A 16,845-nucleotide genomic window follows, 5' to 3' on the forward strand; every position below is an offset into this window, starting at 1 on the left:
CCCTCGCTCGCCACGTGTGGTGCTACTGTTAAAATGTCGCTTCCTGCAGCCCGGATCAGGAGAGCGAGCGTGAGCTGCACTGTCAACTCGCCGTCGGTGTGATTTGTACTGTACAAAAAGCGGCACTGTGAGGAGATTTGCTCCTTTTTTCTCTTAAATGATCCCATTGTGTTTCTGGCCTGTACCATCTTCTTAACCTTTTGTCGCTGGTTTTCAGCAACCGAAGAGTGAAAGTAAAAGTATCCCAGAGGCAGAAATCCGAAAAATGTTTAACCATCTTGGGATCCCTTTTAAAATGGATGTAGAGACCTCGCATCGGGTCCTGACCCCCAGGTTGGGAAGCACTTCTATGCGCTAGTGCCAGAGATATAGAAAAAATAATTCTGTGGTACCTTATGTGGAGTTTGTGTGTGTGTGTGTGTGGCACTAAGCACTAATTGACCGTTTCCAGTCTTTGGGTCCTGACGCACTCGGGCTAATGTTACTTCGGTTTATTGCGTGTCTGTGCTCCAGAAGGGACCTGATGCCGCATCACATGACACGACGGATGATTATCCACAGAACAACTTGAGCTGCTTTTGATCCTCTTAATCTACGGAGGCAGTTTCTTCTGAGGGGGGGGCACTTTTTACTGTCTCTCGACGCAATCCCATAAACCCCCCCCCCCCCCCCCCCCCGAACACGGGCAGCCGATCAAACCGAGTCATGTCCATGAAGAGCCGGCACCTCCTAATGTTTAACCCGCGTACGCAGAAACGCATTCTAACACGGGTACAGATGAGCAGCGGTGCAACCCGAGCACGCTAACGAGACGCCGCGAGCAGGGCCGCCGACATTTCATCGGGGTTGGTTTGTTGCCGATCGATCAATCAGCTCGGCAACAGCTAATATCTTCTGCTAAATGCTGCTACAGGCAACGTCCGAGGTTAGCCAGTTTCTGCAATACGTTGCGTAGCAACAAAAGCGGACAATGACCGATGAGATGAAAACTGGTAGAAAATACTGCATCGTCATTCTCCTTAAAAAGTTCCCTACGTGGGGAAATGAGATAATGTGCCGAGTTCACGTCCCATCTCATGAAGGCCTGAGATGTTTTCTTTTCCACGTGACCCCGTTGTTTTGTGCTCGCAGTGTCGTTCTCTCCCCGTAGAATCAGTAGAATGTTCTCCTGAAGCCTCAGGTGGAGGAAAACCCACGGGAGGATGCAGGAAATGGACGCGTGCGCTGAGATGCGCCCGGGTGCGCGTGAGCTTTGTGGTGCCGTTTGATGGTCGGCTTTGTTCTGAAGGCCTTTTCCCTCCCTGTGGTCTCACGGTTTCTAGTTCCACCAGAAACACAAACGCTTTGATGCATTTTAAATCATCTTGGCCCATCCGTCACAGAAAGTCTAATAGAATATAAAGGCATCACCTATTATTTCTTATTTCCTTCTTATTTCTACTTCAACAGTGTATAAAAAAGGAACCCGCTCACATGATGATGATGTGATGCAGCTGTGTCACTTTGTCTGCTGTCCTGTTTGATGTTAAGGGGATGATCCAGGTGTCCTGCCAAAGGCTCAGTGTGTGGGTGGAGGTGGGGTGGGGGCGGCCCCTCTCCGTCAGTCTTATCATGCCCCTGGTATCAAACAGGGATTTGCGATGGCAGGAGTGTGTCTGACGCGGGGGGGGGGGGTGAAGCCCGCGGAGGCCGGGACGACTGAGAGGAGCTTTATTTACCCGACGACTGTTCCCTGATTCCTGACGGCACAAAATTTCAGAAATACATGTTGAAACATGTCTGTTTCTTGTGAATGCTGGAATTCAATTACTCAATAAATAATAGCTCAAAACTAGCGATTAGGTTTTAATTCAACAAGGCCTCAATTGTGTCATTGGAGAGAGTCGTCGTGACGGCGTTGTGAATGATTTTCGGAGAGAAAAGAAACGATTCAAAGCGGACTCTTCTGTTCTGTGTCACTGTTATCCAGCAGCACATCCAGACGTGGCCTCGCGGTTTGTACTTTAAACGGTGACCCCTCCTCTCCTATCGTCTTCCTCGCCCTCCTGCACACGCTGTTCTCTGTGAGCTTGTTTTGTCCCGGTGCGGGGAAGCAAAGAACAGTTTGTCTATCAGATAGCAAATTATAAATCAACCACAGTACGTACCTTTTTTTTTAAACAAAAATGTCTCAATGCAGCAAATGCCAGCTGACCCGGTACCGCGGGGATCTGAGCAGCGGAACATACAAAAGACCCTCCGGGATCCAACAAAACCACAACAGGTGCTGAGCATTAGTTGCTACGTCGGTTATGCAAGTAGATTGCGCAAATAAAAAGCACATGACGTTGAGTCTGAAGCGCTCAGTGCGTCCAGGAGGAACGCTCTAGTTGTATGTTCCGGTTCCGGGGTCAGAGGGTGTAAAGCCGCGTTAAAGCCTGTAACGCCGTGTTTGGGTCATCACATCCAAGTGGTAGCAGAACAAACAACCGAGCTGGTCAGCAAATCGGTGATGTAATTCTGAAAAAAAAAAAAGTAGGTCATCGTCCGTTAGAAGAGAGAAGCTTGTTATTTGAACCATGACGCTGGTCATTTTGCTTTTAGTTCCAGAGGACAACAAGCGCGGCCCGCTGCGTCCGCCACAAAGCCTTCTCTCGGCGGGGAGGAGCGGTTGGCGCTCGCCCCGCAGTTTGCTGATACGAGCACTCTGCCTCATTGAGGCGTGTGCGTGGGAGGATGGCTAGTGGCAATTTGCACGAGACCACAAGGGCATTATGGGTAGTTCCCTCGTTCTCTGCCTGGACACAAGCGGTGCATCACTTCCATTAACGCTGACCTCTCTGAATCGTACTTTTTAGCATCTCCATTTCGTCTATCGCCGCCGGCGCCATTTTCCCTTTCCAGTCAGCCCGGCGTGCAGGGGATGCGCTTTGGGTGAACGCGGCGGGAGGAGCACTGCCTGCTGACGTAATGCGGCCCGACGGGTCGCTGCAGTGCGGACGGCGATGACGCGATGGACCTCCAGTCTGAAGGCGGCGAGACGCCACGTCAGCGTTCAGGAACACCAGCCAGAGAAGCTCCCGCTCCCGAGCCGCGAGCCCGTTTGCAGATATCAATGACAGAAAGAGGCTTTAGCTTCCAGCAAGATTCAACATGTTTAGGCAAAGCGTTTCTTTATTTCTTTATGGATTTTCCCTTTTTGGTGATTGTGCTGCAGCAGCTCAATGAATGCGCATTAAACGCTCACCGGCTGGGTGGGGGAACCCCTTCAAGACGGCGTCTGCCTGCAGCTCCAACGCGCGCCGTGGTTTTCTCTCTCCGGCTGTTTGCTTCCAATGATTCAGTCGCCCGGCGGCTATTTGAGCAGGATAGCGGCTCCCGGTGCACACGGCTTTCGCTCGCTTCCACCAGTCCGCTCCAAGCCGCAGGAGAAAGATCTGCAGCTCTCTGCGCACACCCACCTCCACTTTTAATAATTCATACACCATCAATCTTTCATTTGGGTTCTGTTTGATTCACGTTGCCTCTTCTGGGCAGAGAGCATGCATCTATTTTGGCGAGGGGAGGGGGGGGTTCACCGGATTCTCGATGCAGTCCGTACCAACGCTTGCATGGAAATCTGAGGAGGACGGTTCATGGTCTCTCGCTGAACTTCTTTCATCCTGCTTGTCGCCTGTCAGGCCTCACACCTCCCTCTCAGGCCATCTGGGTGCTGGCGGGGGAGCAGCTAACCCTGCTGCCTGCCTCCCCCTTTATGCCTGACCGCATTGCGCAGCCTCAAAACACGCTGCTGCGCGCGTTACAGGCGAATGCCACCCAAAAGCTGAAAGGACGTGAGCTAAGCTAAGGCCTGTTAGCAACGGCCCATTTTAAGACGCGTAAAAGCTTCGAAATTCACATTGAAAAACACGATTATTGGCCCCGAAGAACCGTGGCCAAATTACGGATGTGAATTAAGATCCCCTCATGCGTTTCCCGGCCCAGCGCCATTTGGAGTCGCCGTTAGGTACCAGCATGCAGCAGAGTAATAAATAATTGATAGTTTGAGTAGCATTGGAAATGACTCAGGGGTCTGACTCTCTTCCTGTAGCATCGAGTGAAGAATGTAGAGAAAATCAGCATGTTTCTGTTTAAAAGCCACCAAAGCCTCCCGGTTTGTTTTTTTAATAGTTTGCAACGAAGTGTGTTTTTGTTGCTTCATCTCTGTGCGTCTCTGTTTGTTGGCACATAAACTCCCAATCCAGCAACCGGGATTAAGTGCTGTTTCTTTCATTTTGTTCTAATGGAAAAACATGAAGCTGAAAATACTATTATGTAAAATATGAAGCTTACTCTCCAGCCCGGGACAGTTTGTGGATCGATATTGGATCAGTAAGAAGCTGTGCAGGGTTTTGTTTCTGAAGTGACGATGCTTTCTGAATTTGTGATTCAAAAGTCAACTTTCAAATGCAAACTTGCAGCTGGAAAAGTGCTGCGGGGAGGAATTTGTAAAACTCAAACAACGTACTCTTGTCTTTGTGCGTTTTAAACCTTGAATATTGCTTTTGATTGTTAAAATCCAACATGCTCTGAAACAACTGTGTTTACAGTCAACCAGCTTTCCCAGAGATTTCGGAACCTCGCTGCAGGGATTTGCTCCCACTCCTTTGCCAGATCTTCAGTAAGGCCCAACACTGAAAAAACCTGCAGCTATGCAGAAAAAAAAGAATAAATCAGCATCACAGCATGTTTTCAGTTAAAAAGAAATGTGCAAGATTAGTTTTCTCACTTTTTCTTTTTTTTTTTCGTAGCTTTTTACATAACCACCACACAATCATCTCCTGACAAATTACCTCACCTTCTCCCAACTGAATCCCTCCTACTTCTCCCCGATTTAACCTCCTGTCGTGTTGGGAAAAGGCTGAGCTGCCTAATTTCCCCTCCTTCTGCAGCGACGCCTCTTCGCTCCCACGTCGGCACTCGGATATCCCCGGGAATGGAGCCGCTTCGCTGCAGCTCCTGCTCCCCCCCGTTCCACCGTAAGGGCGGTGGCGAAGAAGCTTGAATCTAAATGTGTGTGTAGATGATTGAAAAAGTTGAACGGGCAGCAGCAGCAGCCTCTGTGACAGACGCTTCAGTGAAGCGGCTATAGATACCCAGCGCGGGCTAAAAATACCCGCCAGGGTTTCACCTGTAATTGAAAACGGATGTGGTGGAGCAGAGGGGAACAGACGGATCTTTTTGTGTCTCTTCCTCCTTTTCTTTTCTCCCTTTTTGTCGCTTCCTGTCGAGAAGGGCAAAGACAGAGGAGACCGTGAACACCTCAGTTATTTTTTTACAATTATATATGGAATTCGCAAACAATTTATCATGAATTCTTTACAATAATCATGTAGTGAAAGATCTTTTTGACAGCCCTATTCTGGATTTTTAAATCCGTTCCTCTTGAAAAGGAGCTCACAGACTGAACGCTTCTCCTCGCTGCAACCTCCCCCTGCTTCAGATGTTCTCTCAACTTACAAGAAGACTTCATACAGGTCCTCTAATGGCCTCTGGATCGCATGGAGGCCATTTTAAAGCCTCCATCTTCGTCGCTGTGACGCGAACGAGCGGATTTCCTCCGTGCGTGGAGGACTCGAGCGGCCCGCTGAAGGCGTGAGTGGTGCCGAGATCCGTTTAGACAGACGGGTAAACAAAGAATCAGGCTGCCACGCTTCACTCTTCTATTTCTGTCACCCAGAGGCAAAGGTGCTAAGCCCGGTTACAGCGGCGCGAGACGTCACGCATTCTGTTGGAAGCTACGCGCAGTTTTATCTTCCATTTGCCGTAATTCTAACATGCACAGTTAATGCGTGATGAATTCAAACCCCCCAGTGAAGAAGTGACTTCGAGAATCCACGAAACCATTTTAACACGACGGTTTGTGCTGATCGTGCAGCTCGGGCTTGTTGGTGTGGGTTTGTCCACTTGTGAGAAGATCTGTTTTCCACAGAGGTGGAATAGATTGTCACAGATCATCATGAGGATGAAATGCGCTAAATGTGACACGGTCATCCCCAGTCAGCCGAAGCGCTTTATTTCAAGTGCTGCATTATCTAACAACGCCTCCCATTTGGTGAAATTGAAATGAGGTTGAGTTGAAGTGTGGCGTACCTGCGTGCGGCACCACTCGGCTGCGCTTCGTCACGTCGGCCCATTAATCTAATTATCAGAGTCACAGATTGGAGAGATTAGCGGACGGGAGCCCTCTGCTAAAGCAGCCGATGTCTGTTAATCTAATTGTCGTCTGGCTGCCGCAATTCATACATTTTAGAACTTTGCTTCCAGTCAGCAAAAGCCTCCCCCCGGGCCTCCACGAGTGAGACGGCGTCGCCGGCGATGCCTGGTGGCGAGCAGCGGCGGCGGCCTCGCTCCGGGGCACTTGGGCTGATTCTGTTTCAAGGACAAACCCTGCGGTCGTCCCGGCGCCCTCCCAATGCGCTTTTTTTTTTTTTTCATCTCCGTCCTTTCATTTGATTCTTTTAATGGCTCCCTTTTGCCCCTCAGGGATTAATAACGTTCAAACTATTGGGTGGGAGTTATCGATTTGGATCTGAGGGGACTGGAGGACGCGGAGTGGAGGAGAGTGATGAAGAGGGGAAGTGCTCCACTTTCACGTCCAACGAAAGCTTTTCTGTTGCGAGGACGCAAACCACTGGACTTATATTTGATCCAATTCGTCTTGATTTAAATCAAAGTTTTCCTTTATTCCTGCTGTGGACACATCACTCTGTTTTCAATCAATACTTAGCTGTTTGTTCTCAATTCCTCAATTTAGTCTTTTTAACAATGGGTTCGTAGGAAAGCAGCGTCTGTGCAGCACCGAAACATTGAAACATGCTAATATTTATATCTATTCCATGTTGATTCCCATTCCCAGAAGCATCTGACTGGGCACCAAGCTGAGAAGTTGATGATGATGATGAGCACACGTTGGGAGTTCATGCAGCAGTGAGCCTGAAGATCTGGAGTCATGGAGAGTTTATTTTCAGCTCTTTTTTTTCCGTCCGCTGCTCAACTCAGTCATGTGGAATTCTAACCTAAAAACGTGTCACACTGACTTGATCAAAAAGCTTTTTTTTTTTAATCCTGACGCGTATCACGCACTAGCAAATCACCTATCATTTTACAACAATGAATTAACTTCATGCAAACCAAACGCCCACCGATTTGAATGTAATTATTATTTCAACTTGAACGTTGAAACCGAACAAGTACAAAAGGTTTATTCATTTTTTATCGGGGGAAAAAAAAGTAATTGCTGTATTTTGCTGATGTCTTTTCCCGTCTTAATTATTGTGTCACTATATACAGCACAAAAAAACCACACACTACATCCACTTTAATTGGTCCAAAATGGATCCGGGAGGCTTTTAACTGAAACCATGAGAAGAGAACACATTACCCCAATTTTGTTGAAACTCATTTGTGTCCCCTTTTTTTTGGTCTTACAGGACCTTAAATGAATTCGCTCTGAGGTGTATTTCTGACCTACAAAGCCCATATAAGAAAACCCATTTCAGCACCATCACACCAAAAAAAACCATTGATTCGTTGTTGCAATAAAGAGTGGTCAATAAAACGACATCATTTCAACACGCTTACTGGAAACGCATCACTGTGAGAGTGAGAAGTAGAGAAGCTATTTTTGGCCTCCGAACACAAGGAAGATGCACTCTTTACTGTTCCCTCGAGGTTTTATGAAGTCTCTGCTATGTTCTCATTAAAGATCGTACAAGTGGATCCACTCCAAAAAACGCTGCCGATGTACATTTGATGTGTTCATTGGTGAAACGTAATGTTTTCTGGTTTTTACAAAAGTAGAAATTGCAAAGGATATTTCCAGAAGCTATAAAATGTTGGTCGTAGAGCAAAAATTCATATTTTTGAGCTTCAGAAGATCATTGTGGTGTCAGTTTATGAATGGACATCGAAGTGTCAAATGTTATGCTGATGATACCTGCTTTAATCAGATTTTGATGATCTTTTTTTAGGGGGCACTTCGTTGTATGAAACTCCTGCTGCAGACACGTTGCGTGGTCCAGATGTCCGAAAATGTTAAATGCCTATTTAGATGTTTCATTCATTTGTAAACGTTAAAGGACATTAAATGTGGCTCATCCCCACTTGTATCTTAACATCAGCTTACTAAATCATAATTAAGTATTGTTTTCTCCATCCAAAATCATCGGTCTCCTCCCCGATTAAACCTGAACAACTGTAAAACTCACCAACACCTGGCGCACGTCACGTCCTGGTTCCTGCGGAGTTCGTGTCCCACGATTTGCTAGCTAATAGAAAACAGCTGGAAGTTTAATGTGGTCGGAAAGGTCGGTTGATCCTCTCTGGAGGAAACAACACTTTTAAGACAAATGTATGTTGAATTCTTGAATTACTGCAGCTTCAAAGGCTTGTTTTTATAGATGTGATGGTCGCTACCATAAAGCTTCTTTTAGCTGTAACAAAATGCTGATTTAGACTGCTCCAAAAATGTGAGTCTCACTGAGGAATGTAATTACCGGTCCACTTAAGCCAAACATAGTTTCCAATGTGCCTCACACCATGTGACCTCAGTATAACACGTTTAAACACTGCAGCTCTGGATGCACTTTATTTTATCCAGTGATGCTTTCGTGTGATGTAAATCTGTCCCTGTGTCAGTAACTATGGGGCTTGTAGAGCGACTGAGGGATCTCGTATACATGAAGACTCATTCTATTGCTGCCCAGTGACCGTAAACTCTCATTTTAACACTTTTACTACCATTATTTATTTTACTTACGCATGGCTCTGTCACCTTGCTGTCCATGCTACACTGTGCTTGTCGAACCATGCCTCACCTCAAGTCATCTGCTGCATTTTTTAAAAGGGCTGAAAGCAAGGATCCTTTCAAAATAAGAGCGTGTACTTACTCCCGGTGTCAGGTTCTGACCTGCTAAGAAGAGGAAAAAATAAATCTGAACCGATTTGAAAAGAGTAGAAGTCCCCAGTCAACACACTCCAATGTACCAATGAAGACTTTACTCTCTGTCACCACTTACTTACTTACACGGCTGCCATATGTAGTACTCCTGCTGCTTAGACGAACAAGTAGGGCGGATTACAAGAGTGTAAACAGGAGGAGCGGCGGCATGCCGGTGCTCTTAAGCAGCACCAGCGTCTCCTGATCTCTGCGGCGCCGAAGCAGGCCGCGGGTATCCCGTCACGTTGGACTGTCGCCAGCCGCCCGCCCTCCTCTTCGCTGTCAACAATCACGGACGTAACGACCGAAAACAAACAGGATCCGTCCCTCTGTCCTGTGCGGCGAGCGGGAGAGCTCGGGGCCATCTGTCTGGAGGGAAAATAGCATGTTGGGACCCCGTGTGGCGTCCTGGCACGGAGCGCAGATTAGACCGCAGACTCTAATCTAAGAGAACACAAGAGTGCTTAGTTTTCCATTTAGATGCTGATGCTTGCAGGGCCAAAATAAGTTGAATTGATTTTTTAGCGCAGGCTGACAGTGAGGGGAAACACTCGAGTCCAAGCCGCGAGAATACGAGTAAACCCTCCATTGGCTGTATGTGACAGTATCCCCTGGTCCTCGTATCAGTGTCTGCAGACGTGATGTCCCAGCAGGCCGAGGTGGGCCTGACTCACTCTTTTTTTTTTTTTCGTTCCTGCTAAAAACATCTTCACACACATTTTTTCTGTGCTCTGATCTACTGTCCTCTGGCCTGCTTGGGGAATAACCCGGGTTTTTCTGATAAATTATTGCTGCTAACCGACGCTAAATCGTGTGAGATATTTTGGCTGATTTGATTATAACGTGAGAGTAGCACGGATTTCTTTCCTTGTTTTCTTTTTTTTCCTTTTTTTTTTTGACATGACGCAGTGGAATCTCTCCGTAGCGATAATCCTGAAAACGATTGGTTTTAATGAAGACAGCTGGCAATGAGTCTGTCCGTATTGGCTCGTTGGGGCCACATATGGGAGCTCGGAGGTGTGAATGGACGTGTCTGCGAATGTGGGGACAGGATGTTGATAGGTCTCCGCTGTCATGGTCACAAGCACGTTTGCGTTTTGGAATCAGTATTTAGATCAATGTAGAAGTGAAGCTGCACAGCGCTTCCATTAAATCTCCTGCTGTGGATGAATAAGCACAATGCGCTGATTTAGGACCGATATTGTAATCTTTTGAGGGGTTCCTCCCACTCAGCAAGCCTCTCAGTTGCTAAACGATCCACCCACATTTACTCTGGGAGACAGAACGGCTTGTTTCCTCATTTCCTTTCGGGCCGCTGGTGCGGCTTTGTATCTGTGGTGCACAATGACGCTGGTTGGCTGCTCGACAAAGGAAAGTCGGAGTGAAATGAGAGTCACGGTGGTGACGGAGTTCTTCGCCGTCTTTTCTGTAGCTGCAGTTTTATCAGGACTACTTTTTCCTCTCCTCAATCTTTCAACTAAACGTAGGCTAGTATTTCCTCCACAGTTCAGGTGCCCGTGTAGCTCTATTAGCCTCATTCCTGATTTAAAGTTCAATAATTTCACAGAAAACCCCTTTAAACCACTTTAAGCAACCGATTGAGAAAATTTGAAGTCTTCTGAGAAACTTTGACGTAAAGACATCGATTTTGAATTCAAATCCGTAGGCTCCAACCTTGTTTACTCCGTCTCATTTTAGACTACCGAAACACCGGAAAGATGGTAGTTTGGTTAAACGTTGAGAAAATATACACACCCTCTCTTGCGCTTGAAGAAACCTTTTTAAGTATTTAATCGAGACCGAGATCTCTCTCTCCCGTCCGTGACCCGAGCACTTCAGAGTCGGCAGAGACCAGAGGAAACGATCCGCGCGCCGTAGCTGCTACGCGCGGCTACAAACACAACGTCATGCCACTCGGTGTTTGCAGGAACGTCACTCAATAATAAACTAAACGTACGAACCGGTCGGGTCTGAGTGTTTACCGGACAACGCTAGCGTTAGCGTTAGCATTAGCGTGATTCATCGTGGGCCTCCTAGATGTGATTGGTCGGTCTGTTGCGTGATGTAGGATTGTGCTTCAGGCCGCAGCCTCTTCGATGAACCTGACGAATACACCGTTAAAGTTTGTCGGTGTCAAGTGTGTAACGTGCGAATTTCAATGCAAGCATATATTTTGTTTGTACGCTGATTGGGTTTCTCTCTCTTCTCTCTTCCATGTTCGCTCTCCTCCTGCGACGCTTTCCCGCCCAACCAGGTAAGACATTCTTATTGTCGTGCACAGAAACGTTCACGGTTAGCGCAGATGTGAGAGGTCGACCCCCCCCCCCCCAGGTGTGCAGCACATCCCTATTTGAAGCAAACCAGAGACTGATGGGTGGAAATGACACAAAGATGGATTACCTGGCACCCGAATGGTTAAACGTCTTTCTTCTGCGGCTCTGATCTTATTTTCAGGTCCTAACTGCAGGTTGTGAGCAGTAATTAAGTTGTCATTCCATGTTCCTCTGTCTCGCTCGCTCTGCCCACGTCGTGGGCCCCACTTGTGTTGTAGTGCTCGAGGTCGCTCGGCACCTTTTGCATGCTGGGATGTTTGCGAGTGACTGCACGAGCGGCGACGTTTGAGCCTTTTGACGTTTCTAATTGAACGTTTCCAGCCCCCCTATTTACCATAATCGCTTTCCTTCACGCTTAATTTCAACCGTGGAAGCCGAAGGAAGAACCTCTGCTTCCATTCTGCCTGCGGTCGCAGTGGTCCTGCTGGTGGGTTTGCAGTCCCCTTTGTACGTCCTGCAGTATTTCTGAGGGTCCCTCGCTCCCGCTGCCGGTTTGTTAAACTTCAGCTCAGTTCCACAGCATCGACCCGGAGAACCGACCTCCGGTCGTTCACAGGTCCTGTGGCCCCCGCCGTCCCCGCCAGGTGGGGTCCGGTACTCGGCGGTCCAGCCGGGAGCACCTGGAGACGCGTTTTTATAAAACGGATCAGGTTGGAGACATCGAGGGGCTGGATGTCACTGCAAAGTAGCGCTGCGGGCGACTGCACGATGTGGAGGAGGGATGAACAAACCCAGCGCACAGTTCACGGAGGGCGAAATGAAGGGAGATGAGATGTCGGAGCAAGTGTATTTCAAACCGCGCCGCGAGTTATTGTTTCCATCATCAGTTCATCTGGTGGTATTTTTTTATTTATTCATTGTTTAATGGTTCATAGGGGGAATGTTAAAAATGAGCATTGTAATTCTCTTCGCAATCTTTAAACATTTAGTTTTTTTTATCAACCGATAACCGATATAGTTTCTAATAATAAGTCAGAGAAAAGCAGCAAAGCTTCACTTTTGAGAACCTGGGATAATTGAATGTTTGTTTTCACTTGATAAATGATGTAAAATAATTAATGTGGAAAGGGATTTTTAAAGTATAGTCCATCTAAAATAATATAATCACATCAAGCCCACCTAAAAATTATGTTGAATTAGAAGTGAAGGTAACAAGAAACAACGCAATTAAAAAAAAAAGAAGATGGAGCTACGTTTTAGGTTAAAGTTATGTTTAACAAAATAAAAGCAGGAAAATCTCTAAAGATGCATATTTTGGTAAGAAATAAAAAGTAATCAAAATAAGTTATCTTTCCTTTCTATTCTTTTTAAAGCTACCAGAAAAACATTGAACATCCTGGTTTAGGAGAAGACAACTATAAAACACAAAATAACACATCTAAGACTTAATTAGCTTTCAGGTACATTTTTTTTACTGCTCAGCGTTTGTCCAGCGGGCTTCTAAATCAAATGACTGACTCTAATTCATTGAAGGGAGGGGACACAGATGTCCTCTGCTGCTGCAGCTGCCGTACCAGGCGTTTAATTCCAGCCATAAACAACGTTAACTGAGTTAAAAGGGAGACGCGCATTGACAGAGCGAATCAATATCCTGCACTCGGCTGTGGATGGGGGGGAAAGAATGTTCTGATATCAAAAACCCATCGAGCATGACGCCAGATCATTTATGACTGCTCTGTTGTTCCAATTACATTTACGATATTTCAGTGTATCCCAGTATTCACTATAGACGTCCGAGAGCTCCTTCGTCGACCAAGTAAAGGTCCCCGAGTGGGAGGAGGAGGAGGAGGAGGAGGAGGAGGAGGAGGAGGAGGCCGAGGGCGCCGCGCTTCTGTGCAGAAGCTTTTAGCTCCAGCCCCATGCGTCCGGTCCCGCCCGCCGCGAGGCTCGGCAGAGCAACAGAAACCCTCGCGGCAGGTTTCAGCAAACACAACTGTGGAAATAAGAAAACACCAGCAGCCTCTCTTCATTCATCCGTCAACCTGCGGCGCAGAAATCGAAATGTGCACCAGTTACACAAGTCTTCATACACAAGACTATATATGTATACACCAAATAAGACCAGCACATGCGGTATCACCGAGTAGCTCAACCCCCGGCTGAGTTCAGCAATTGGAGAGTGGGTGAAGCAGGTGGCCCTGTGTGTGTGTGTGTGTGTGTGTGTGTGTGTGTGTGTGTGTGTGTGTGTGTGTGTGTGTGTGTGTGTGTGTGTGTGTGTGTGTGTGTGTGTGTGTGTGTGTGTGTGTGTGTGTGTGTGTGTGTGTGTGTGTGTCAGCCTCTCCGGTGGGAAGACTGCCGTTCGCCGGCCGTTAATTACAGCTCTTAACCGTCTGCGTCACTTAGGGACAACAAGCCAGCGAGGAGACGGACTTTGTCTCTGGCTGCTGTCTGAGGAGACGGGAGGAAGACGGAGAAAGTGATCTTTTCCTTTTTATAGCCATAATTGGCTCGTTATAATTGTACATGACTTTTGTCGACTTGCTGACATTTCCACGAGAAAGAAAGTGTTTTCAGGCCGGGATTTTGTCACATGCAGGCACTTTGTTGGTAGCTGGAATAAAACGTATTACTTAAAGTAACGTATAGCAGACAGGTACGTAATGTAGTAATATATCATCGACAGGATGACAGGATTATGTTATTGTACTTTGTGTCGTTTGTATTAAAATGGAAAAAAGATATTGTACAGTCAGCAAAATCACCAAGACACTAAAGGAGTGATTTTGTTTACTATTGTTGGCAAATTGTCATTCCTCATAAACAGTCAGTCTCTCTCAGCTGGTCGCTGCTTTGCCGAAACGAACCTTCCAAGAAGTTAATAACTAAGTTGATATTTGTTGTTTAGCAACATTAGCTTTGTTAGCTTGACTCAATTCCACATCTGTGTCCCAAGAGCCCAAAAAGTCACTTCAGCTCCAAATGTTTTCTTGTTGTTGTTGTTTTTGTTGTTAGAACCCATTTTTCTCCAAGGTTCTTCCAGGCTCCCTGCTGGGAAATGTGTCGGAACTCAAAACAACCACTATGAGGAAGCCCTGTGAATCGGGGGGGGGGCTTTTAGAAGCTCCAAGAGATCATATCTCTTTTTATATGACCGGCACCAAACTGACCTCACAGCGCTGAATTTGTTCAAATGGATCCAGGTGTCTTCGTACATTTGTTATCGCGGCGAGAGATAAAGCCGGTACATAATCGCTCCATCTAGGAGCACCGACAATGAAAGAAAAACAGATTAAAACGCCTAAAAAAACGCTGTTATTCGTTCCACCTCCTCTCTTTCCATACTGATGCCTCCCACTCACTCACATGATTTGCAGCCGCAATCATCCTGCGGACGGACAGACGTGTGTGTCGCTTACCAAGTGAGTTAGAAGCCTTTTGAGTTTCAGGGAGAAATTCAACGGAATGCCCCATTGTACGGCTCGTACAGATATGAACGTACAGATATAAACGTATCAAATTCAATGGAAATCCATTCAGTAGTTGCAGAGAAATATCAATAAATCCCCAAAAATTTCAATCTTGAAATAACAGTCAGATCAGAAAAGGAAGAGGAAAAAAAAAAGAACCAACAACCTTTCAAACGCAAATCTGCTGTGTGAAACGTTGCTTCTGGTTCGGCTGCGCTATAAATAATACATGTGTGTCGCATGACATAATCATGTTTTTCATCCGTTCATCCATTAGACCAACAAATCCCTCCGAGGGCGGAAACTCTGGGGAATCAGATGTCCTCGATGCCTTTTTTTTTTTTTTTTCGCCCAGCCTCTCGCTCCAGTTGAAGCCGCGGAGCAGCCACAGTGTGCGTGAGTAGGCGTGAGCAGGACACGGTGGCAGGAAACTGGAGTGTGTGTGTGTGTGTTTTAAATAGACGAAATGAAAGCGAGGCAGAGAGACGAGGGTTGTGTAGTGAAGAGAGAGAGAGAGAGGGAGTCAGGATGAAAGGCTTCGCTGGCCGACGGCCCACTCCGACTCCAGAGACCCCTCGATCGCATCTCACAAGGGTCCGTGTGTGTCTGTGTGTGTGTGTCTGTGTGTGTGTCTGTGTGTGTGTCTGTGTGTGTGTCTGTGTGTGTCGGGCCCTTTTGAAATGCTCTGTGTGAAGCTCAGCCTCCACTACGCAGATGAAGGTGTGTGTGAAAGCCATTTACTGACCAGGAATGTCAAGAATGACGCGTGACACGCGCCGCTCGTCACTCGCCGCCTCATCTGCAGTTTGACGTAACGGATCCACTTTTTCTCGCTCAAAACGCCAGCGTGCACGGCGGCAGGAAGAAGGACGTCTTCGAAAGGTTGCTTCATCAAGGTTTATTCATCTCTGCAGAGCATCAGGTCGGTCCCAACGTTCTCCGCTTTCCCCTCCTGCTCACACTCCGTCACTGCTCACATGGCAACGGCGCGCTGGACGCTGCGCTGGTCAGAGCTGAGATCTGATTGGTGCAGCTCTGTAGCACACAAAGCGGTGCTGTGAGAGTCTGGACAGGAACCAGAGCCAGAGCCACAAGTAATACAAAAAGCATTCCAGCGATGTAGTGGAATGCATTGCAAATGTGGGAAAAGTAGTGGAACTCAGTCATTTTGCCATTAATCACAAAGGCATGACAGCAGCACAAGGTGCTCAAGGATGGAAGTGCTTATTAAAACAAGAACATTGCCTAGCGTACTAAAATAGTTTCATTTATTTTTTATTTTAATATTTAGCAAGTGAAGTAAATGTAGTATTAAGCCAGAGCAGTCTTCAGTAGCTGCTGCGTGTGTGTGTGTGTGTGTGTGTTGTGAGGCGCTCAGAGATCCACACAGGACGCCACCTGTGAAGTTTGACAGAGTATCTGGGGCCTTTTTGATGGTGCTGTTACTCATTTCTGTACATTTTTAAATACGGGGAGGCGTGCGGCGATGAAGAGCGATGGCAGGCAGGCCGGCAGCTCGCCGAAGTCAGCAGGACGCGTCCGTCGCGGACACCTGCAGAAAACCTCCCCGGGCCGTCCGGCGTGTTCACCGCGTCCGCCGGCCACTTGGAGCGGAATAGAAGTCCTCCGTCGGGGCGCGTCGACCAGTTCTGGAGTAACGGACCCGTGTCCTCACTTCTCCTTCGGGCACTTTCACAGCGTGAAGGAGATGCTGAGTCGACCGAGGAGGACACACACACACACATACACACACAACCCTAAAACCTGCCTCGCGTCCCGAGAGAGCTGATTAGGACGATGTGCAGAGACCTGGGGAGAAAACTGTGTGTGTTGCGTCCTAAGGGCCCGGAACAAAAATGCTCATTCTGCTGACTACGTCCGTCTGACAGACTTTGGGCCCCCGCCGACGATGTCGTCACGGCCGAGACCTTCTGCAGGCGACTTCCAGGACAAACAGCACCTACTTCTCTCTGAATGACACACTGTGCTGAAAATCCATCCCACCGGCGGGTCGATGCGGCCTTTTTAGACGTCTTTCTATGGGCTTCTTTTGAAGGCGATGCCGCTGTCAACGCTCCACATTCAACATTCAACCTTTTCACTTGAGCTGTTGAGTCACGAGAAGTATTTTTCAGTTTAAACTTCC

General features: G+C 47.4%; 1 protein-coding gene across 15 annotated transcripts in view; it reads left to right on the plus strand.

The window, feature by feature from the left end:
- The window catches only part of dbn1 (drebrin 1), a 49,456-nt gene that overhangs the window by 12,191 nt on the left and 20,420 nt on the right, over positions 1 to 16,845 (plus strand). For 7 of the 15 annotated variants that reach the window (XM_078106876.1, XM_040181260.2, XM_078106882.1 and 4 more), the window contains exon 1: positions 11,041 to 11,213. The exons of the other annotated variants lie outside the window; for them this stretch is intronic. In XM_078106876.1, coding sequence (XP_077963002.1) covers positions 11,056 to 11,213 — 158 coding nt within the window. In that variant the 5' untranslated portion in view covers positions 11,041 to 11,055. Of the gene's footprint in view, positions 1 to 11,040; positions 11,214 to 16,845 lie in introns of those variants that run through there. 15 annotated transcript variants of the gene reach the window in all.

Source organism: Gasterosteus aculeatus, chromosome 7, assembly GCF_964276395.1.
Source record: "Gasterosteus aculeatus chromosome 7, fGasAcu3.hap1.1, whole genome shotgun sequence".
Lineage (NCBI taxonomy): Eukaryota > Metazoa > Chordata > Actinopteri > Perciformes > Gasterosteidae > Gasterosteus > Gasterosteus aculeatus.